The sequence below is a fragment of the Branchiostoma floridae genome, chromosome 19, assembly GCF_000003815.2.
Source record: "Branchiostoma floridae strain S238N-H82 chromosome 19, Bfl_VNyyK, whole genome shotgun sequence".
NCBI classification, from domain to species: domain Eukaryota; kingdom Metazoa; phylum Chordata; class Leptocardii; order Amphioxiformes; family Branchiostomatidae; genus Branchiostoma; species Branchiostoma floridae.
This window is the reverse complement of record NC_049997.1, coordinates 2,216,471-2,240,433: the sequence shown is the minus strand read 5'-3', so window position 1 is coordinate 2,240,433 and position 23,963 is coordinate 2,216,471. Positions and strand designations below refer to the sequence as shown.

Below are 23,963 nucleotides of genomic sequence, written 5' to 3'. Positions count from 1 at the left end.
TTTAGACTCCCACTGGACCTGAATATCTTATTTAGCTATAGTTCACCGAGTCTCCAAAACTGTGACATCTCTGGTAACATATTAACCAGGTATGCAATGCTGCATACATATATATCAATATTATACAATATTATTGATATCTTGAGTGCATATGGGTTTCTGCCTCTGAAATAGACTTTGACGTCAGAAAATCTCTTGCTTGGAATATCTGCCACAAGCTAAGCAAGATACGGAAAATCCATAGCCATGCTCGAAAAGGTGGACCTTAACAAAGCCATTCGAAAAGGGGACAAATGACTGGTGACACTCGCATGATACGCAAGTACCTTAATGTACCATGACAGCAAAATCTAATTTAAATCAACAGTTGTACCAATATTAAGAAGAGTACATGTACAACAGCGCAGAATGAAACTGGCGGGTCACCGTATTAGGTAGCTTACTATTAAGGGAAAAAGAGGTAAGGGAAGACCCAGAGTCACCTACTTAGACAATGTACATAGATATAAAAACCTGGAAGATACTATAGTGCTACGAAGGGCCATGGAGGACCAATGAATTACAAGTGCTGTGGAGGAGCCTCACTTGATTGGATAACTAAGTACGTAAGTGTATGTGCTCTTCAAAATGTCAGGGTTCCAAATCATCGCACCACAAAAACCGTGATTGGGGCCCTGTATGACAGCGTCGGTGCTCCACGCATCCTATTCATAGTTTATTGCGTGACCTGTTTTTCAATGATCTACAAGTTGTTTGGGTTGAATGACCTTTGAACCCACCTCAGCCAGGTAAGTTGATACACTTTAATTGTCAATTTGTCTTGAGGCATTTCGTGATTGTCTATCATTTAGTCGACTGAGACCGGGTTAGCAGTACCAAAGCGGGCAGTAGTTTCAAATCAAGTACACACATATCCATTTGTCCTTATGTTAACAACTGTTTTAAGAAGCAATAATAAGTTGAACCTTTACACACTAGAATGTATTAGTCTATGTAGATGTGGCAAGATACCATTTTTTATTTTAGAAAATGTACCTTATGGCCCTTATTGCTCGCGCTACGACCTATACTTAGCTTGCTTGAGCACAAATGTACAACAAAGGTCATTCATTCATTCATAAAAAAAGGAGGAAGATGATCGTAGTACTAAAAATCTTCTAGATCTCTGTCCGCTTAAAACAACTACAACTATCTACGAACCCTATACCACTGCAATTTTAACCCGCATGCGCAAACAAATTGACCTTATTTGGGACATCTGCTTGCAACGTTACCGCAGTCATCAGTTTTCTTGTCTTCCCAACAACCTGCCAATTCACCTTGTCAGGTATGTCACTAAAAGCTTAAAGCTCTTCTTCTCTATGACATTTCCTTTCCGAAGTGCCCAAGACTTTTGTGAACGTTTTTACGGTAAGTCGGTTTCTGACGACGTTAGGACTATATAAGGTTATAGCACGACGGTCATGACTTCTACAGATGGTCGCATTCAATTCAACCAAGTGGGCATCTCGTGGGCATCGGTACACAAGAAGGACAAGTGAAGACAAATACCTGATACTCGGAATACAAAGCCAAAGATATCATAACTTTAACTGGGTTTTATAGGTGGTTTCCTTAGATACTGTAACATTCAATTCATCAAGTGTTTTCTACTGTTATGACCTACTTTTTCAACCCATATCACAAGTGCCGCTGGTAAACAATCAGTCTCCGTAGAACGCATCATTCAAGAAGTAAGAAGTGGCAAGGCCCCATAGGTAATGTGAATAATAACGATATTGGAAAGTAAAGTATATGTTTTTGACGAGAAAATCTCCAAAAAAAGCCAATTTTAGGACTCATATTTTTTATCAAAGCTGAATTTTGACAAAGGAAGAATATATATTTAGGTTGTAGTGAATGGCTCTACCAACTTATGAATTTGAAAGAAGAAACGGCAATGTTTGAGCAACAATATATTCGTTAGAAGTCGAGTCAATGGAAATTATTTGTCTGTGAGGAGAGCCACATATTTCTGTTAATCAAGTTTGATGCTAAGCAACCATTTGCTAAAGCAACCTAAAACACATCCTAAATTTAAGTTGTGTGGTCGTGCTGTATTATGGAAGGGTTTAGGCTATAATCTAAACCTTTTGTGTTCAAATTCTGTTGGTATACTGCTCTTGGTAAAGGCTCTGATACGGAGTCACAAAAATACAGAAAAAATACCGATCTGTATTTGTCTTAAGTTAAATCTATATTTTCGGATATTCGTCATTTTCAGTTTCAGGATAACCGTTTCTAAAGTTTGGATTTGTGACGAATCCGTCGCTGGATTTGCCTGCATTCCCCCAAAATACGGAGACATACCTATGCATATTCACCATGATTCAAGGTCATTTAGTGCAGTGTTAGTGCAACGCACAATATATGTAACAACGTTTAAAATGTCTTTACTTATCCGTTGTAATTATATAACGTCATCAAAAGGGCGTTAATGTGGACAAGGTTTACAGCTTAAAGCAACAATGTATTCGTTAGAAGTCGAGTCAATGGAAATTATTTGTCTGTGAGGAGAGCCACATATTTCTGTTAATCAGATTTAATGCCAAGCAACCATTTGTTAAAGCAACCCAAAACACACCCTAAATTCAATTTGTGTGGACGTGCAGGACGTGGTGTATTGTGGAAGGGCTTTAGCCTATAATCAAAACCTAGCTTCTGTGTTCACATTCTGTTGATATACTGATGTTTGTGAAGGTTACCCTGACATTGGCATTAATTTCCACATTTACAAATTAATAAGGACTTTTGGCAATGGGGTGACTGATGCCACGTACAAAAAAGGGACATATCATTTTTTTTTTCTTTGCAGTCGGCCTTAACCTGAAAGCCTTTGTGTTCACCGTGATGCAGTTACAACAGATTAGTTATGTTACTGTATGCTATATATAGACTTAAGCCGATGTCTCATGCATTACACTAAGACCAGAGCGTCAGCGGGCCCCGCAGGGGGACGAGAAGTCCTCGTAGACAAGGTACGTCCACAAAACTTTTAATATGTAATTTTGGAAGGATAGGTCAAAGTATAAGGCCAAAAGTCCTTTCGAGGTCATAAGAGCAGTGAAACATAGTACCATGAGCCCATTCCTCTCCTTTGGCAAGTTATCATCATTAACAAAGCCGCCTAACTGTTGACTTTGTATTTCTTATCCCAAGAATGGCCAACATGGGAAACTGGACCTACAGCAAGGCATTTGTTCTCCTGTACTTTGCGGTCATGTGGCCAAGCCCGAATGTGTACGGATTATCCAAGCAGGAAGTGGCCCATTTAAAAAGTAATGAATATTTTTTGTTCTTGTTAACCTTGTTCTTGTCAGTACCCATGATGTTTGCAATAAATTCACCAATTCATTCTGTGTGTATTGCGATTCTAATTTAGTCTTTACAACATTTACTTGCCAGGACGGATCTTAGAAATAAAGGCTAAGATTGACCAGGCGATACTGCGGGTTGTGCGCGCCCGGGAATCCTTGTCACAAAGACTTGTCTTCAACCCGCAGCATGGTAAGATTTCTCAGTGACATTTCCCTTTGTATGTTTACCTTTATAATCATAAAGGGAAATCATATTGTTTTTGCTCCGTTTCCTCTCGAAAGAAATAGACCCATGATCTGGACTAGACGTCTATTCTGTCACCATGGCTATATGGTAATGAGGTAGGCACAAGTTGGTGTCGATTACATCATGTAGCATTTAGTATATGAGAACAAGAGGGGCTGGTCACCTTGTACATATACATGTATGTGAATGTGTTAGAGTAATAATAAACAGCGCAGTACTTTGTAATAGGCCACAGTTAGACAATGTGAAAGGTAAAATATATGTATTTGCTGGCAAATGTTACCATTCAAGTTTAACCCTATCCAGACTTTAATATCTAACATATCTTAGTTGGACATTTATAACGTCAATTATGCTCATTGCAACATACATTTTGCTGATGTCGACTACATATTTTATTTTGCCGTCAAGTCCTAACGTTACCACATTTTTCTTTATGTCGAAAATGCAATCCCCTATTATGTCGTACACTTGTTGCAAAATATGGCACAACAATGAACACATAGCGGGAACAGGCAGGGCTAAGAGGAAATCAGAGGCGAGACAACGTTATGTCAGATATGACCAGTTTTGTCAGATATGACCAGTTATGTCAGATATGACATTATCATCTTTATGAACAGTTTCAATTTTTGACAAACTAATATGGCTTTGAGGACACTTTTACCAGAAAACGGTTTATGACTTCGTTAACACAAATGACAATATTCAAATCAATGCCTCTAACTTTTATATTTTATTGGATATGCTACAAATGAAAGTATTCTCTAAAACTTTAACATTTCAAGTTGCTTACTTTTGACAAAAATCTCATTTCAATATCAAAATACAATATAGAAATAATGGCAATTGACAATGAACTTGTTGTACTTTCAGTACATCACAGCATGTGCCCAACATATAATCCTAAACCATTTGTTGACATTATGATTGTTACAATATTTAGTTACATACTAAAAAGAATACACTGCACCTAAAAAGCCCTAACATGACTCGATTTGGAAATTATGTTCAGCTTGTAAGGACTTAAAGAACAGGAGTGGACATGCCATCATACAGACAAACTACAGTCAATAGCACATCTAAATGTTGACCTTGATGAGAAATATTTTCTTTGTCACTGTTTATTACTACATATAGTAAAGGTGTGTTATTCTATATAGTGTGGTTGTTCTATATAGGCAATTTAAATGATACAGTAACCTTTCTTGTCCCTGCAGGATGTTTTTGTAGAGTTGTCAGCAGTTGTCTATCATCAAGACATGGTATTTGTGTTCTGTCTGGAGATAGAAATTTACAGTGAAATTGGTGATTTGTATGGAGTAAAATGCCTCTGACAGTAGGATTTTGTGCCACACTATATGCAACCATACAACAATGATACACTGTCTAAAGAAATTATATCAACAACATTGTGAGGATATGGGAGGAAGAAATTAGTATTGCACAATTAGAAACAATGTAAAGGCAAAAATCACCGCAACTTTGTATTTAGTCCTCTTTTATTCAAGTCCCTGCATGGGAAGTTTAGGGCGGTAGGTCCATTCACTGCAGTTTCCCTTATCCAGTTATGCAGGGTGTGTGTTTATAGCCAAATGGTAAATTCTCATCTCAATAATGCAAATAACCTTTAAAGTTTTAAAAAATTCTACAAAACGGTTACCGGTATGCCTTACAAGTTAGCATATCTAGATGGTTATGTCTCTCAACATGTTTACTTAGTATACAGGTATGACGAGTATTGCTGTATGATATATATATATATATATATATATATATATATATATATATGTATATATATACATGATAACTAGGTTGGTTTTAGTGTAATTTTTATTGGAATTTTAACCGGAAGTTTTAACTTCTGACATCATGTGTATCCAGAGTTGTGAAGTGTCTTTGTACTTACAGTAGCTACAGTGTCTCTTTGTGGCCATATGTGTTCAAATAATTGAGTTTTTATGTACAATGTTGCACATAATTCCCTTTTTATTCTGATATTGACATTTTCTAGCGTGTCCCTTCTTAAAACTAGAGTCAATTTCAAACACATTTATTCCCCTTTCGACAACCCCAACCCCAGTCTGAATACGGTTAAAGGCAGCAAATTTGTTTGCTGCTGCACAAATGAATGTGAAAATAGTCTGTTATTTCCTCGTTATCGACTTAACTATAATAATGTCTTTTCGCTGCAGGGTGTTCGGATGGCTACTCGTACCTCGCACATACGCGCCTGTGTTACCGTGCCTACAACAGACGGAAGAACTATGATCAGGCTTTGGCGATCTGCCAAACTGACGGCGGCACTCTGGCTATGCCTCGCGACATCGCAACCAACGACTTTCTTATCGAGTTGAAGAACGCCGCGAACAGGAATGCGTTTTTCTTCTTTGGACTTGACCGTAGAAATGGCTCGTGGAATTACGTTGATGGCGGAGGACTGCGGTACACCGACTGGGGTGAGAGAGAGCCAAATAATTATGGTGGAAACGAGGAATGCGCAGACTACTTCCCTGCAACAAAAAGTGTTGAAATATTACGAAATAAATGGAATGACGAACGCTGTTCGAGATTGGTTGGTTTCATCTGTGAAGCTGGTAAGTTGAGGTCATGGTTCTAGGGGGGAAATAATGTATATCTATAGTTACCTTTAAAAACTTATCAGTGACTTTGTAAAGTTACATAAGGGGGAGGGTCACAACTAAGTGTATATCGAGTCTGTATAAGGTACAGATTGTAACATGTGTATGCTTAGAATTTTATATTGTATTTGCAATGTTTCTTCTTCTGCAGCTGTAAAATCTTCAATGCGGTTCACATCTGTTGTTTCTGGACCGAAAGACCTGAAAGTGTGCACAGGGGAGGGTACAGTGGGCCAATACTCTTAGGCTTATTTCGTCATACATCATCTTATTGTTGTTGTTTTGGCCATTTAAAACCCAATTTGAATTTTGACCCCTGTATGTACACTCTGGTATTTCAACCGGTTGACCGGAAAATTGGTACAGAAGTGCATTAAAGATATGCGATTCCAATAAAACTTTTGTCATACATGCTTAATCTTGCAATTAATGCCAACTTTTGGCTCCTCAACCCTGGTTTCACAACGAAAGGAATGAAATTTCGTATAAGAGTGCCTGCACATATGTTCAAATGGACCAATTACACTGTTGGCATAAAGTGAAAGAAATTACGTTGAGAATTTTTTTAACATATATATATATATATATATATAAATGATACTAAGTCTCCCTTAGACCCACAGTTTCAAGAGCGGTGCCTGGTCTTTTCAGAATTTAGTAAAGTATAATACATTGATAAAGTTTGTCACATTCCTACATCGTCTATGAATTTGTCGTGAAATGCTGTAAATTCATATTGGGCTTGGTTGCATTAAACTTTAAGCCAGAAAAAGGCTTGTTGCAAGAGGTAAAGTTTCATGGACTCATTTTGATGTAACGTTACAAACAGTATAGAGATTGAGCTATTTTTTTTTGCATGTAGTTGGCAAATGTCCCGAACTGACAGCGCCTACAAACGGTGCCATGAACGGTTCCAACTCCTACGGGGACGTGGTTACCTTCATTTGCAACACAGGATACAACCTGGTCGGTTCTTCTACACTTACCTGCCTGTCGAGTCTGGCCTGGAGTGGAAATCCACCAACATGTGCAAGTATGATGTTAATAACATGGATTGAGACCCTATTATTGTCATAGAATATTAAGAAAAAAAAAAAGATATTAGAATGTTGGAGGGAAAATAGAAAAATATTTTCTTACTGGGTCTTACAAATGGTTCCATGAATATGATAACAAGAAAAATCACAAACTTAATTGATTTTTCTAAACCTATTTTCAACTAAATTTTTAGAAAAAGTCACCAAGATTGGTAGTCTTAGGACACGTCGTTCGGCAGTCTTACGACGTCAAAGTTGGCGCCGACACTTTTAATACGCCTCCCCGAGTCTGAATAGGGTTAAAAACAGCAAATTCATTTGCTGCTGCACAAATGAATGTGAAAATAGTCTGGTATTTCCTCTTTTTCGACTTAACTATAATAATGTCTTTTCGCTGCAGGGTGTTCGGATGGCTACTCGTACCTCGCACATACGCGCCTGTGTTACCGTGCCTACAACAGACGGAAAAACTATGATCAGGCTTTGGCGATCTGCCAAACTGACGGCGGCACTCTGGCTATGCCTCGCGACATCGCAACCAACGACTTTCTTATCGAGTTGAAGAACGCCGCGAACAGGAATGCGTTTTTCTTCTTTGGACTTGACCGTAAGAATGGCTCGTGGAATTACGTTGATGGCGGAGGACTGCGGTACACCGACTGGGGCGAGAGGGAGCCAAGTAATCATGGTGGAAACGAGGAATGCGCAGACTACTTCCCTGCAACAAAAAATGTTGAAATATTAAGAAACAAATGGAACGACGAACGCTGTTCGAGATTGGTTGGTTTCATCTGTGAAGCTGGTAAGTTGAGGTCATGATTTTAGAGGGGCAAATAATGTATTCTTTAGTTACCTTTAAAAACTCTTCAGTGACACTGTAAAAAAAAAGAGGGAGGGTCACATATCGCGTGTATATCGCGTCCGTATTAATTGCGGCTTTTAATATATGTATGTTTGAATTTTCTGCATTAATAATGTTTCTTCTTCTGCTGTAAAATCTTCAATGCGGTTCACATCTGTTGTTTCTGGACCGAAAGACCTGAAAGTTGGCACAAGGGTACAATGGGCCAATACTCTCAAGCTTTTTATTCATACATCATTTTATTGTTGTTGTTTTTGCCATTTTAAACCCAAACTAAATTTTGGCCCCCTTTACTCTGGTATAACAAACGATTGACCGGAAATTCGGAACAGAGGTGCATTTAAGATATGCTAATATGAGGCCAATAACACTTGTGTCATACATGCTTATTAATGCAATAAACATCATTGTGATTGTGATTGTCATTGTCATTAATGCAATTATATGAAATGCTGTAAATCCACATTGTGCTCGGTTTCATTACACTTTGAGCCAGAAAAATCGTGTTGTTGCGAGGGTTGATGTTTCGTTGACTTGTTTCTTTGTAACGTTACAAACAGTATAGTAATTGGGCTACTTTTTCTTTGCATGTAGTTGGACGATGTCCCGTGTTGACAACCCCTGAAAACGGTATTGTGGGCGGTTTAAGCCTTCATTTAATGTATTTTAACATGCTTTTCAATGGGCAGCCCTAACGTCGATGTCTGACCTCGAGCCGCAAGGGTTAACCGAAGAGGATGACCCAAGAAAGGAATAACGGATTCTTAGATATTTGTATGTAGGTAACTAAGACCAAAATGTACAAAATATGGTACTAATTATGCAAATTAGGGGATAATCGTGTAATTAATAAGAAAATTATACAATACCATGTACCAGTTCTTAAAAACATTTTGTCCTTTATTTGTCTTATGTTCTCACCTATGAATCGTCCTTTTATGTATGCTGTCTGATTTTCGTGGACAAGTTTTAAGATGTTTTAATTCTATTGGCAAGCGCAAATGCAATTAGTTTGTGGTCGCAGTTAAGCAGACTGATTGGTCTCCAATTCTTTAACATTTGTAATTTATTTTTCTTGTATAATAATTTTATCAGTGCCTTTCTTTGTGTATATGCCAAAGTTTTGTTTTCCATAGTAAATCTAAAACTAGTTAGAGAATTCACAGACTGGTTTTGAGTTGATTTATACTATGTATTTCAGGGTACCGGGTATACATTGTAAAGTAGTAGTTGATTGCACATGTATATCAAAGAACCGTACATAAGGTTAACCTCGGCGACGAAGGACTGAATCAAACGGAGGTTTGTGTAGTGATGGGGATAGCCCCCATTGGAATATTCAGTACATTTATTCTCTATCCAACCGGTGACCGAAGTTAGCCGGGTCATCATTATGTTCTAACGTCAAGCACTTTAACAGTTTCCCGTGCCAAGTGTACGGAAAAACTTTTGTCCTTCCATACTTACTTTATTTTAGCTGCGCTAGTCCTTGTCTTCAAAGCAGAATCTAAACAACTTGTAATCCATTGGTTTTATGACTAGTTTGAAATATGTGACTTATTAACCTTTCAAAACCAGGTTTTACTTAATAAGTATCCATATAGCAGGCATAACCACCCTTCGGCGTAACACATCACCTTCAATTCCAAACGACAACCACCTGAAAGCACATCACTTCATATTTTATAGATATTGACATAAAGCTGGCATATCTGTCTTGATTATTTTTTTGACCTCGTGTAAGGATATCATCCCACATTGTAAAAGTTAAGCTGAAAATAAATAGGCAAAAGCTATGTTATATCTGTCTTTATTGGTCTTTTTGAAAGCATCTTATTTGTCTAGATCTACCTTCAAAATTACTTTTTTTTAGGCCAAACGACGAAGCATTCCATTCAAATTGTAAAAAGCACAAGCTCATTTACGAAATAAAAGCTGGGACATATTGGTCTTCATTAAAACAGCCATAAGCATACGAAACATCGTTACAATATGTAACAGTGTGTACTGCATATGATGTGCAAGGAGTGCAGTCATTCCAAGCTATGTGAAAAGACCGTTCCCTTAAATCATTAATCCTGACACAAAGAATGCCTCAACAAAAAAAATAAGGGGCGAGTATTGAACCCAGGACCGTTTAGGTTCCGAGTCGAGCGCTCTACCTTTTGCGCCACACATACCACACAATATGGCGCAAGTATCATCTAAGTAATTCAGACAAAAGTATATTTCGAAATATATATATATATATATATATATATATATATATTCTGTCATAATCTGATGCATCTTGTAATCCTCGAAGTGTAATATAGAAACTCTTATATTTAGCTCTATCTAATAATGATTAATTGGAAGATGCCTTGAAAAGGGCCCATTGCATCATATGTTTATAGCCTTAACGTATTACAGACGGGGGGATCTACAGACTTTCTGCAACTTATGATTCACTGCGTATCGAGTCACGCGTTCTATCTACTTAGCATGACTTCGCAGAAGCAGTGAATTGCACATTCCATTATAAAGACTGGAAGTTGACAGCCGACTTTGGTAATTCCGCTTATTTGTGTTGGAATTGCATTTCGACTTTGATCCAGAATAACTTCTACGAACACAGGAGAACTTAAGATAACTGATTAGTTCATAGTGAGGCCTGTATGCGATTTTTTCAAAGAAGTAGTTTGTTAAAATCTCTTCCCGATATGGCGACCTTAAAATAGTTTTGATTCTGGTTGAGGTCTTAAAACAAACTTATTCGCCTACGGGGATTGGTTAAAGGCCACAAAGTGAGAAGGCTTGGCGCCTTAAAATCTATAGCAGGATTCAGAAACAATTAACGAGAATTTATCCAATAATTAATCAAATCAACAGCTTATTTGCATAATTTTCAAGCAAAGTTTATAAATCCACTGCATTTCATGATTATCATAGTTCTTTTAAACATGCAACATGTGTATCTGAGAAATAGAGCAATGTAAATACATCTTAATAATGCAAATGGCGACGGAAAATATAAACGATTTTTTTTAATTTAGATATCCTAAGTGAAGACTTACATGTGAGATACTAATCATGCAAATTAACAGATAATTTGCATAATGAATAAGGCAAGTTTAGAGTTCTACTGATTTCAATGATATGACTTTTTTTTTCAAACTTTATTCAGATAAACTAAAAAAAACATACAATACAAGAAAACTTAAACAAGAACATACAAGTGCACATACACTGACAGGTAAGTACTTGTGATAGTGATATTACAGAAACAGGTATAAGGGTGCCCACTTTTTGTTATGTTTACTTATTTTGTTTTTAGCTGTTGCGATATTTTTTTCCCATTTTATGTACATATTTAGCGAAGGCAATAAACATGTGGATGGATAGATTCGATGTCTCCCGGTTTTTATAGATATATATTTTGCCCAGTAGAATTATAACATTAGCAATTACTGGTGTTTCACTCGATAAATCGCATAGTAATACATTCAATGGGTTGTTTATATCTAGGTAATGTCCTGTTATGGAATTATACCAAATTTGAACCTTTTTCCAAAATAAAAATACAATGTGACAATTCCAAAATAAATGTTACGCTGTTTCATCATCCTCCCCGCACAGAGAACATTTCGAACTGCTTTTGATGTTCCAAATATACAGCATTCTGTTTGTAGCTAGAAACCTATGCAAGAGTTTAAATTGGAAGATCCTGCTGGCGGAATCTATTGTAAGTTTGTAGGGGAGCTGAAATATTTGTCTCCATGGGAGGGGAATGTTAAAATCATCTTCCCAGTAAGGCATGGTGTTTTCTGGATTTATCTTAATGCTTATGACTTTTTAAGTTGTCACAAATGTAACTTAGAAAGAGAGCAGAGAGTAAGAGGTGTATATATGGTTCCCCTTGCGTTTTTTTTTAATTGCAGGATCAAAATGTGTAGAGTAGCTAAAGTAAACAAACTCTGAGAGGCATATACATAAAGTAGTATGAGAGTATAAGATCCTGACATCACAAAAATCAAATCCACCTCTGTAGGGTTGCTCTGACACCTGTTAGATTCTCAAGTCTCAGGGGATTAGTTCTTGCCCGAGATCTTTAATATTTATGATATTACGTCAGACATTGGTTTTGGGCACACAAAGACTGACGATTCGGGGCTCCCTAGCACTTCGTTTTCGTGTCATTCACAAAAGCTGTAGTTGATAAGAGGTTATGTGACGTTATAAAAAAAATGTAACGAGTCACACATTTATGTCTACAGACATCATTCAACATAACAAACCTGGTTTATTCGGCGAAGATATGTGTTCGTAGAAGTCTAGTTCATAATGATTAGGTACTTGGTCAACAGGAAAAACCCAATAGTTCGAGAAAAAGTGACCGTAATGGCGTAGTGGTGGCTATGCAAATTTGGCCGCCAAAATAGGTTTGCCAGTAATTAGGATACTTTTACGACGTTTGAATGTCGGGGTTATGTTAAAGAATATGCATCTGAAGACATTCAAGGCTTAATAATCAAAAATTAGGATCGATATCTGTAGATATGACGTCATTTTATGACACCATTTTGACGTATCTGTGCTTGCTATTGACAACAGAAGTCTTAGATATAAATAAGAAATCCTGAATATCTAATATAAAATGTAACACTTAGATATTGATACGTCTGGATGAATACGGTTATGGTTGAATAATATGCTATATGTCTTTAACCCTTTAGAATTGACTGATAACGACCAATCATTATGACTCAACTGAACGCAGGATTGAGTTGTATTAATTGTGTATTATTTCTCTAATTCTATATAAATATAATGCACTGGCTTCTTTGCCAAGTTCTAGACTATGCTTCTTCCTTGCATGAATAATGTATTCTGGTAATTGGTTATGTCAAATTTGCAGTATCATTGATAATGCAGATGCATTGCAGACGTCAAAATAGCCTATTTACATACGTTTACAACAGGTAAAAAAGTTAACCCAATTCTGTGGCGTACGTGAGATTTTTTTTCTTTATTTCGCCTCGAACCCCCGCGCCTGTTTTTGTCTACAATTTAAGGTATACATCATTAATATTAAGCGTTGCTATCCATTCTGAGTGCCGTTATGCTTGCGTGACTTAAAGGTAGAGTAGGACATAACAATATGAATAAATGAGTTTATCCGCCATCTCTAAGTGTGTTCTTTAAGCATTGTCTCCCGATCGTGTCACTTTTTCGGCCGCTCCCTTGCAGATGAAAGATCTAGTGGCCCGATCATCGCAGGCCACGTCGTACCATTGGTCAGTTCCCCAGACGTTCTTCATCACTATGGCAACGCAGTAGTTGATCTTGGCGCCGTCCGGTTGTGGGAACCAGGTTCTGACATCCATTGGTGACCTAATATGTAATAACAACACAGACCATATAATGCTGTAGGATAGGATTCCAGTGCCGCAGTATCTTGACGGCATAACTGGGTCTTCTTGAATGCGCATAGAATTTCGTAAAATGGTTTAAGATTGTATTGAGCAGTTCTTCTTGTGCCGTCTGACTTCAGAAGCAGATATAACAGAAATGACATATCCAATAGCTTCAGTTTAACATGGCTAATGATAAAGATACTCACCAGTCCATGTAAGTCACTGGAATACCATCGGTCCAGACGAAGGTTCGGTTCAGGTGGGTATCGTATAGACCTTAGGGTAACAAATTTCTATCAATCATCTGTTGGTATTCAATACTGAAAACTAATTTAATGTAATGAAGCGTAGCGACAGCTGCATTTTTTATGTCTCGGCAATTCCTTTCGAAGATATTACTAGAAAATGCCTGTATGGATTGTTGTAATATTAATATTTGGTATTTGGATATGTGTTTAGAAGACAAAGAATGCACCTTCTTGTGTCATCTTAGGGTAGCGGAACTTTCGGCGTTGATATTTCGTGTTCTGGTATATTTCCAGTTTGTCTTTATCAGACTGTATGCCCTCATATAATATAAACACAAATGCTAGCTCTAGCAATGTGGCGTTTATGTTTTATTTTATGTATGTTTTATCAAACTTGTAATTTTTAATCAAACCTTTAAATATTTTACACTTTACCAATAAAAAGCATCGGATCAACGATGCGTTTGACGACAACATTGGTGACCAAAAGCAGGTGGAGGAATTCCATCTCAGCCCGATCAGAGATGCTGGTTAAGTTGGCACCATACTCTCGGCACTTGGCGTCTGAATCCTCCCAGTTCACCGGTACGTGATGTCGAAAGGTCTGGTAGCAGTTTCGGCGGAACAGATGCCAACCGCACGGGCAAATGAAACCTAGTAAAGTTGATATATCAGGTACAGAATTTACTTCTTAAGATACCCTTGTTTATCAAGCTTGCAAATTATTATAGGAAATCATGTATAGACAAATATAAGACCGCACCAATTTAATTTGGTGCTTCTCGGATTTCCCGACCCATTCTATCCGATTAGGAAAAAAAATAGTTCCAAGAAAAATAATAAATGTTTTTCTATTGCAGGGGCACATACTGCTGATAAACCGATCAGAGAGTTTCTTTGTAGTCACATGATCAGAGCAGTGGTATCAAATCAAAGGAAGAGATTCATTGAATAAATAATGCCAAGTTCACCCCAGACGTTTTGCAATTTTGTTTCCTTTTTGTTTTTGACCAGCCCAACAATTTACTGAAAAAAAATCCGAGATGGAACAAATTAAATCGGTGTATACTTACTATATAAGGGCGTTATTTTTTACCTGCATCGTCAGGCAGGTGCTTCACCTGTCGACTGGCACTAAACGTACTGACGTTGAACGTTGCTATGAATCCGCGACTGTTACCAATATCAGCATCCTGGCTGGTCGCTAACATGGCCAAACGCATTTCGTTGGAACTCGACACATAACGCTTCTGTTCGCCCTCACCGCGACACAGCCCGTGGATCGTGTTCCACCCTACTGTCAGAAACCTATCCCTGACTTGTAGCACACGGCTCCTACAGGGCAAATCTACGTCCAGCAACAGAAGACTGACGTAGCTTCCAGGAGGACCATCGATGGTCCACAGGCAGATAACTGACCGGGGAAAGGCAGTTGGATATCCAGGGGTGTAGACTAGACCACAGCGGTATTGGTCAGGGTGGCCACATCGGACATACCCACAGGACGTTTCCCTCGCCATGCAATCGTCATCACACACTGAAAAAAAATAGTTCGGATACCGTATACCTCTGGAAAATATTTCATTTGTGCAAATGTATGCTACATTTTAAAATGTATACATGAAAAATTCAGGTTCCACTTAATTGTCATAAGTATAAAGTAAAAGTTCCATCATTTTTAGGTAAATTATGCGATTTGAACCATTATTTGCATATAATAGGCATCTGTTAATGTTCAACCTCTGAAACATAGCATACTACCATAAATTAGATCAATAGAAGTTCCACTATAGAAACACTGAAATGTCTCATTGATTACACGAGTCGAAGACTTTTATTAGCTTTTATTGTGTGCACCTCTTTGGTATTTATTAAAAATAGAAAGAAAATAATTGCACTGGGTAAGCCTAGGCAGCCTAAACTTTGTAACCGACTGGCATAAGTCATCAAGTCATCCGTTGCTTTGTTTACTTTCTTTGAGACACTGTTGAAAAATATCCAGAGTAGAGGCAGAAATACATATCTAAAACAATTGTGAATAAAATCAAAATATATCTGCCGCCAGAAAATTGAGGCTGGGGCATGTCCACAACAAAGTATGCCTTAACCTGCTGCTGCAGTACCAAGAGAAGAGGGGACCACCCTTTACCCAGAGCCTAATGTCTTCCACGTACATACGTTCACACCAATAAGAAACAGAAAACGATCTATAGAGATGATTTCAAATTTTCTTGGGGAGAATCAACTGTTATAAACCTCTATAGTAGTGTACATATTTTGGCCCAGATGGTTATTACCGTATTCATTCCGATTAAATTAAGCACTTTCTAAACTTTTCAAAATCAGAGCGGCGTTGCGAAAGTCGTTCTTATGGACCCATGATAACACTTACACTGGAGAGCAATCCGTATGGAAGTATGGTAGCATAAACACTAGATGATAGTACTATGTACCTAACACGAACACTGAGTAAAAGGTCCTATCTTGACATATAATAAGCAAGATCACAGTCCTGTATGGATGTTTTGAAGTTTTGTTGATCACAAATATCAGGAAAAGCATACAGAGACAAGCACATTAGAAACGATATATATTTTCATGGAAGGTAGCGACAACAAAATGAAGCTAAACGATCAAAGTTGTCTTTGACTTCTTCCCCAAACATATACTTCCACATACAGATTTTGATCATAATCCGTTTGTAGCATTTTATTTATGAGAAGATTCTAAACAAATCAAACAGAAGACAATACCAAACAATAGCCGAGAGAGAACGAGGTTACATTGTTTAAGATTAAAATTGTCTTGCTGCCTTGATAAAACGGTGACGTTACACAGATAGATAGCGTTCTTCCGTTACCTGTCATATCGGGTATATATGCATTAAGTTCCTCTCTCACAGTCAATTCCGCATTTTCAGTCAAGTCCTTGAAGTTGTAGTTTGCGGTAGTTTCACATCTATCAGCGCGATGTGGTGAGGGATCTAAGCATAATAAAAACGGGCGTGTAGATGTTATTTGAAAAATTGGCTGTCAGATATATGTACATATCTAAAAGAATTAAATTTCCAAAATATTTAGAGCCTATGCAGATTCTTCAATGTTTTATATTGCAAAATTGATTATGCAAGTATGAATATGAACACAATTCATATTGTTCTCAAAGATACAGATTTGCCAAATTGCCTTTGTTATATGCGGAGAAGTCTTTTTGCTTGGCGAAATGCCATATTTACATTCTACAATTTATAATGCAAATGTCTTTTACATTTAAGTAATCTGACATATGTACCGTGGTAAAATTCTTTAACTATAACTTAAACACGCCACGGATAGGTAATTTGTACCTCTATCTATATAGCCTGGATAACTACTCTTCGGCTTAACACACCAGCTTCACAAGAACGTGGCGCGACAGCAGCTGGTTATATTACGCTGAACGATCCGTCACACCTAACTTTTGCACATCTATCTGCAAGCGTTCACTACCATGGAAGAATGACAGCTTTACGTTGACATTATGCAAATTATCATCTTATCTAATTCTGTGATAAAAATAAGGTTTCTCCATATCTGTATAAATGCAGAACCGACCTTTGGCGTAACACACCAACTTTGGCAGCAGCTGAGTTTATTTATTTGAATTCGCTGCTGTCTGTTGACATTGATCGAGAGCCGAGGTCATCATTATTAACCAGCACCTAAGATACGTTTTTAGCTAATACCAGCATTTATTCTATTTTACACTTGTGAAAGCCATTTTATGCAAGTCATATCTAACAGACAATAAAGGGTGCGGACATCAAGATTTGTTAAAAAACAACAACATAATTTCAGCCTTGAATTATGTACAACATTGGTTGAAGTGTTTTTTTTTTTCAAAAGTTTTCCTATTTTCTAAAACCGAAACCGAATCCTGAAACCGAAATGGCTGCACTATTCGACCTAGTAACATCTTCTACTTTTCAAAATTTTCAAACCAGCCTTTGGGACACTTGAGATAGTTTGCTTTTGTGTACCAGCTAGCTCTGTAAAAGGTTGCTTAATCAGTGAAATATTGTAAAAACTATAGGGCTAGATTTACAAATTCTACCTCCATTAGCAACATATCACATACTCCATGATCAAAAATATCTAAGCATAAGATTGCATCATAGTACATTTCTAGCTTCCAAAAACGCAAAAAGTTATAGATGAACATCTATTTACATTTTTCTTGCGAACCAATAAAAGAAATGTGTATATCTTTACAGTTTTCAGTTCATTGCTAGATTCTGAAGGTGGACAGAAAAACCTCGTTATGGACAATAATCACACCTTTCTCACAGATGAATTCTTTCTCAATCAGGCTGCAAGGTTGAAGACTCCACGAACCTGCAAGGGAATGATATTGTTAAGTTGATAAAATATTACTGGCTCATGACATAAGGTCAAATAATACTTGATTTAGATTTGCAACAAATAAAAAAATGTAGTTAATAGCTGATCAATAGAGCTAAAGTCGTTTTATCTCATTGTACCAAACGTGAATTTTCAAACACACCGTGGGCGTCTAAAAAGGCGCAGTAGGGATCATTCAGTCTCCAAATGTATTCCTGAAAAGAATCGAATGAAATTTCCTGCTCCTTGAAAGCGTCACCCGCAGGACTTCCATCGCTCCATGTGAAGTTGGCAATTTTCTGGAGAAAGGAAGCAATAATAAGGGAAGTGAGCCGGATTTGAAATCGGTTTGTGTCATCGAAGAGCCATTATTCGACTGGCCCTAAAAGAGAAATAGAGATATGTACAATATATATTCTTGATATAATTTTCTTATATAAAAATTGTACCTTATTACTAGCGCTACGACCAATACTTAGCTTGTTTGAGCGAAAATGTGCAATAAAGGTCATTCATTCATGAAATATCAACAGGTGCAATGTTCCGGGAGAACTTTCCTCAGCTTTTTCCTTTCAGCAAAAGGAACAATGGACCATGACTTTAACGTTTGGTCCTGAGGGCATTTTCTAGTTGCGTGCATGTCAGGTAATCTACAACGTATAGCCGGAATTCGAACTCACAATCTCATGGTTCAGAGGCGAAACATGTTAGAGCTGTAACCAATGTGTCATGTGTGTAAAAACTAAAATGAAACCTCGAGACATATTGTATTCAGAAGACTAGCCGCAGCATGGTGTATACAATATAGTAAAGATAGAAGTATTGATTGTGGCTTACGTAATGAAATGACTTTGGCGTGGTAATAGATATATGTAGCTTTTAGTTCATTCCTACTATGACTTAGGTTTGATGTGAATCTCTTCTTCAGTTTTCAGAAGGAACCAGAGCAGGCGAGAAAAGCTTGATTAAATAAACCTGTCTTTCCTTCTTGATCAAAGAAGCACCAAGCTTCATCCCTATCCATCCATCTCCAATGTTGTGTCGAAGAAAGTCGTTCTCCTGTGGAGTGTTGACGGCAGCCAGATGACCACCCAGAACTTGGCAGTAGTTCTCTGCAGCCCACCAGTCAAGCGGTATGGAAAACTTCTGGTAGCAACGTTCCTCAAACATCCTCCATTCTTTTCCACAGAGCATGTCCTTTATACGATGCTCTAAAACCCCCGAAACAAGATTGATAAAATGTTACAGTTGCTTTCTTAATTAAGTGAAACGTCACATACTAAATTTGTTCTTCGAGACATTAAGCAGAACACAAATGAATAAGAAATTGCAGGCAATGTAGAAAAAAAGAAAAAACAAACATCAATGTAAGAAACTAACTAGAAAGGCCGACATTTGCTTAAGAGCAAATACAGCATATTTCAGCCATACCCCTTCCCACGCAACATTGGACTGTTCCAAATCACCCCTGCGCAAAAATGGAACATCCTCTTAACAGTACATTATCCCCCAAAGTGGACTGGTATTGTGAATTGATTCCAGGTAAAAACAGAGCTTGCTTCTATTTTTCAGAAAATGACAATAATCACACCTTCCATTCAGAAAATTTTCATCATGACTGAAAATTGTTGAATGACTTCATGTAATGTCATTAACAATTTTCAGTACGATAACTAGGTGTAAGTTTAAGAAAGTATAAGCTCCTTGTGATGTGGGTACATTTATTATTGCAGTGAACTTTTTTTATTCAAGTAGGGCATACGATTTAATAATTATCAAGCAGGTGCAGGTACTGTAGGAGCGTTTGTTTTCTTCAAGCTGTAAAACTGTTAAACTGTTTTACTTTGTATGCAATCAGCCATCGAGCCTATTCTTATTTTAGTTTAACAACTTCCTGCCAGACCCGGAAGATACGATTGAACCTTGTTCGAGGATTTATTTTCGTCTGTCTGGTCAGTCTGTTCATACCCTGGCGCTGAGAGTGTTTTATTGGGCTGAAACTCTGACAGTTTAAAGTTACTTACAATTTAAATGTTCAAAGTTTATGTCAAACAACAACAGCACTAGGAACACATACATTTGCTCTGGAGAAAATACAGCAGTTTTCGCAAGTTCCAGTCCAGTGATAGAAATGTGGCCACTACAGACAGGTGGTCACTATAGAGAAAATGCTGATCTATTGACTAGGAGCCATACGTTACACATGATTTCAGTATACTGATCATTACTCATATAAACATTGCACAGGTAAGCCAATTGTTTAGATGTACAATTAAGTTCAAATAATTCTGAAGAGAAATATTGATGAGAAAATAATCATTCTCGCCACTGTCTAACTTATAATTACGTATAAAAACTAAACGCAGATTTTCTAACTAACGCACCTTTCGCCGACTTCATCAAAGGACCGCCGGCTATCAATCAAACACGGCTGTTGATTAGACTTAGAGTTTCAAACAGTCATATGCTGTGTGCCAGTTGACAGCGAACGTCATGCTACGTGATGTTTTACATTGCTTGGACCTCCTTTCCTACAGCGGTGCTTCTACAAAATATTTAGACTGTAACACTGAATCCCACATGTTTTATAGAATAGAATTTGACGCAGAACAGCGTTTTTTTGCTGGGTATTTTTCTTGAAACATGTCCGTGGGAATATCAGCGAGGCGGCGACGTAGGGATATCAGACCGTCAACAAAAGTCGCACGGCGGCTAACGGCGCAGCGAAGATACTAGCGCTATAAATAAGCGCTTCAACTAAGGATGGCAACCCGTACAATATTTTTGTATACTGTTGAGCTAAGTAAAGTTTGTTGTTTATGAGGTTTTAGTTGTCTTTGAAGCTTTGACCCGAAATATTTTAAAGTCAAACTGCTGAAGAGAAGTAAGTGACTGCTACGATTATCGTAGATATGGCCCTAAAAAAACTGATAAAAGAAGCCTTCTCAATAGTCTAAAATGCAAGATCTTCGGGGGGGCTTCGCCCACCTGGGTCCCCCCCCCCACAGTGGCCCTGCCCCTGGACCCCGCCAGGGACATTCGGCGACCCCCGGACCCCTGTCCGACGCTTTGAAAAAATCCTGGCGAGAAGTCTGTACGGCCTGAGTCTTCAAGTTAACGTATTGTGTGGTCCCGCTTATGAATATTAATTAGCCTTCGCTTTCCTCTTCGCTGATTGGCTGAACCATTAATTGAATTAACTCTTCCTGCCGGCTAGACGCAGGTGCAGATGTCGGCTCTGTGGGGTGAACGTCCGAAAGGTCATGGCATGGAGAACGAAAGAAAACCAATTTCCCCTTAAAAACGTGCTGTAATTAAGCCTTTTACAGTACCTTATGCCAAAAATTTTACTTGGATCATTTTACCAACTATCTTATGCCTATCTATACCAAATGTTACTCATACCAGGGTACAGGGGTGCAAAATATATCGTTATAAGACCGTCAACAACAGTCGCACGGAGCTAACAGCGCAGCGAAAATACCATCGCTAGCGTTTCAACTTCGGATAACAAGTTATAAGTACTGTTGAACTCAGTAACGTTAAAGTTTGTTTTTAGTTGCCTTTGACGGTTTGACCTGAAATAGTGTTACGCTAAACTCCTGAAGAGAAGTTAAGTGACTGCTGAGATTATCATAGATATGCCCCTAAGAACTGATACAATATAAAGCCTTCTGAATAGTCTAAAATGCGAGAGCCTTAGGCGGGCTTCGCTCCCCCTGGCGGGAACACTGCTATATACGGGATCATGAGGCCCCGCTTATGAATATTAATTAGCCTTTGGCCTCCTCTTCGCTGATTGGCTAGGTCTTTGATTCAATTAACTCTCCGGCTGACGCGCACAGGTGTGGCTCTGTGCGGGGTCACGGAAGGTCACGTCAGGAGGCCAAAAGAAAACAAATTTCCCCTCAGAAAAGTGCCAAAATTAATCATTTTAAAGTTGTTTATGTCAAAAATTTTACTTGAATCTTGTTACCAAGTATCTAATGCCTATCTATACCAAATTTCAGGTCATTTAGTTGTAATACCAGGGTACAGGAGCCAAAAGTGTCCTTTTTTGGTCAAAAATTGGCCAAAAATCGCAAAAATAAGCATTTTGTTGCACTTTACACCAAAAGTGTTATTGAATTTATATGAAGGCATTATCAAGGCACATCTGTGTCAAATTTCAGCTCATTCGGTTGCAATACCAAGGTACAGGAGCCAAAAGTGTCCTTTTTGGTCAAAAATTGGTCAAAAAATCGCAAAAATAAGCATTTTGTTGTACTGTACACCAAAAGTGTTATCGAATTTATATGGGGGCATTATCAAGGCACATCTCTGTCAAATTTCAGCTCATTTGGTTGTAATACCAGTGTACAGGGGCCAAAATATACAGTTTTGGTCTAAAATTGACCAAAGAATCTCAATAAAATCATTTTAGGCCACACCAATTTAATTAGTTGGTTCTCGGAATCGCCGCTTCTATTTTTCCCAATTTCAAAAAAAAAAAAAAATCGGATCGGATCCACCACTCCGTTCAGTTGCCTGTTGCTGACAAACTATCGGGTTCAGAACTGTTCAACATCTGGAAGTACCAGTAGATTTATTTTTTCTCCCCCCAAATCCTTTGTTACCAATTTATTCATTTCTAGTTTGTTGCAAAACATAATTAGGAACACATAAATCATCGTAAATATGAGATACACATGGACAAGTAACGTAGCAGAAGTTCAATCATGGCTCAGGAGCATGTGCTCAAACACACAGTAAATTTTCAACTGAAACACAGAAATCGGCACCCAAATAAACAACTCAATAAATAAGTAATACTTTTTCACTCCTGTACCTCCATAGTCAACATGTTTTGGTATGCCTGAAAGGTAGAAATTCGTCTGAAAGCCGTCCGAAAATGGAGTAAACAAACCGAGCGGCAACCATTTTGTGAAGTGTGCAGCAGCGCCCCCTATCTTACTATCAGACTTCACAGCTCTTGACTTGTACTGTAATACAGTGAAGGGTCACTGGGTTTTTTCAAGGAGGTTTTTATCAAGTTGCATCTAATGTTTTGCTAACAAACAATTGTACATGTAACAAAAAAAGGGAGAATTAATATTTATTTTTTGGGGAGTGCAAGTGTATTTATGATTTTTTTCATCTGCACCAGTTCACCATGAAATGTATTTAGAGCCTTGGATGTATGGATTTTAACCAACATGGAGGGCAAATAATTCCAGCGATGTTTTTATTTTTATTTCTAGAGACAAACTTATATGAAATTTGTTGTTGCTGTTGTTGTAGTTAAAATAGAAATTCTACTAAATTAAATACAAAATAAGCTTAATTTCTGTAAAAAATACTAACATTATACTGGTCTGTTTAAGATGTTTTGTGTTTACCACGTGATAAGATAAAAATTAGATAGTTAACTAGAACGAAATATATTATATCATATTATAACAGATAAACTATTTTTAGCACACGTATACCATGGGGTCTGGGCCTGACCCCCAACTTGTTGCAAGTTTTTTTTTTTTTTTCGCCCTGTCGCTTCAATTTTTTTCTGAAAAAATCCGAGAACCAACAAATTAAATTGGTATGGCCTTAGAGGCAGATATGAAAAAAACTGAGAAAAAAGCATCAAGGTATTGGCCCATTCTACCCCTGTGCCAAATTTAAGGTCATTCGGTCCAGGAACGGCGGAGATGAATCACTTTGAAGATTTGACAGGAGAAAGAAAGAAGAAAGAAACATTACGAATACAATATATTTCACCATACTATGTATGGCTGAAATATAAATACTGTGACCATTTGC

At 37.7% G+C, this 23,963-nt stretch overlaps 2 protein-coding genes and 1 long non-coding RNA gene across 3 annotated transcripts; 1 reads left to right on the top strand and 2 right to left on the bottom strand.

Annotated features, from left to right (window-relative positions):
• The first annotated feature begins 1,060 nt into the window (after positions 1–1,060).
• LOC118406347 (macrophage mannose receptor 1-like) lies at positions 1,061–8,561 on the top strand. The gene is made up of 6 exons (XM_035806307.1): positions 1,061–1,327; positions 3,199–3,317; positions 3,445–3,546; positions 5,799–6,200; positions 7,108–7,278; positions 7,683–8,561. Exons 1-6 carry the CDS (start codon positions 1,227–1,229, stop codon positions 8,099–8,101), a joined length of 1,314 nt encoding a protein of 437 aa, XP_035662200.1. The 5' UTR covers positions 1,061–1,226; the 3' UTR covers positions 8,102–8,561.
• Positions 8,562–12,466: 3,905 nt separating this feature from the next.
• LOC118407010 (C-type mannose receptor 2-like) lies at positions 12,467–15,308 on the bottom strand. The gene is made up of 4 exons (XM_035807423.1): positions 14,885–15,308; positions 14,224–14,442; positions 13,747–13,816; positions 12,467–13,517 (listed from the first exon to the last, which is right to left on the bottom strand). Exons 1-4 carry the CDS (start codon positions 15,306–15,308, stop codon positions 13,325–13,327), a joined length of 906 nt encoding a protein of 301 aa, XP_035663316.1. The 3' UTR covers positions 12,467–13,324.
• Positions 15,309–15,806: 498 nt separating this feature from the next.
• LOC118406313 lies at positions 15,807–18,556 on the bottom strand. The gene is made up of 3 exons (XR_004830025.1): positions 18,331–18,556; positions 18,105–18,161; positions 15,807–16,771 (listed from the first exon to the last, which is right to left on the bottom strand). It is a non-coding gene; the product is annotated as an uncharacterized LOC118406313 (long non-coding RNA).
• Between the last annotated feature and the right edge of the window lie 5,407 nt (positions 18,557–23,963).

Excerpts from the sequence above, each read along its gene's own strand:
- LOC118406347 (XM_035806307.1), top strand. The coding sequence starts at position 1,227 with ATGCGCAAACAAATTGACCTTATTTGGGACATCTGCTTGCAACGTTAC. Across the intron at positions 3,318-3,444 it reads GGAAGTGGCCCATTTAAAAA|GACGGATCTTAGAAATAAAG; the intron begins GTAATGAATATT and ends TTTACTTGCCAG. Across the intron at positions 3,547-5,798 it reads TGTCTTCAACCCGCAGCATG|GGTGTTCGGATGGCTACTCG; the intron begins GTAAGATTTCTC and ends TTTTCGCTGCAG.
- LOC118407010 (XM_035807423.1), bottom strand. The coding sequence starts at position 15,308 with ATGGCGAGGGAAACGTCCTGTGGGTATGTCCGATGTGGCCACCCTGAC. Across the intron at positions 14,443-14,884 it reads GCACCTGCCTGACGATGCAG|GTTTCATTTGCCCGTGCGGT; the intron begins GTAAAAAATAAC and ends CAACTTTACTAG. Across the intron at positions 13,817-14,223 it reads TGATCCGATGCTTTTTATTG|GTCTATACGATACCCACCTG; the intron begins GTAAAGTGTAAA and ends TGTTACCCTAAG.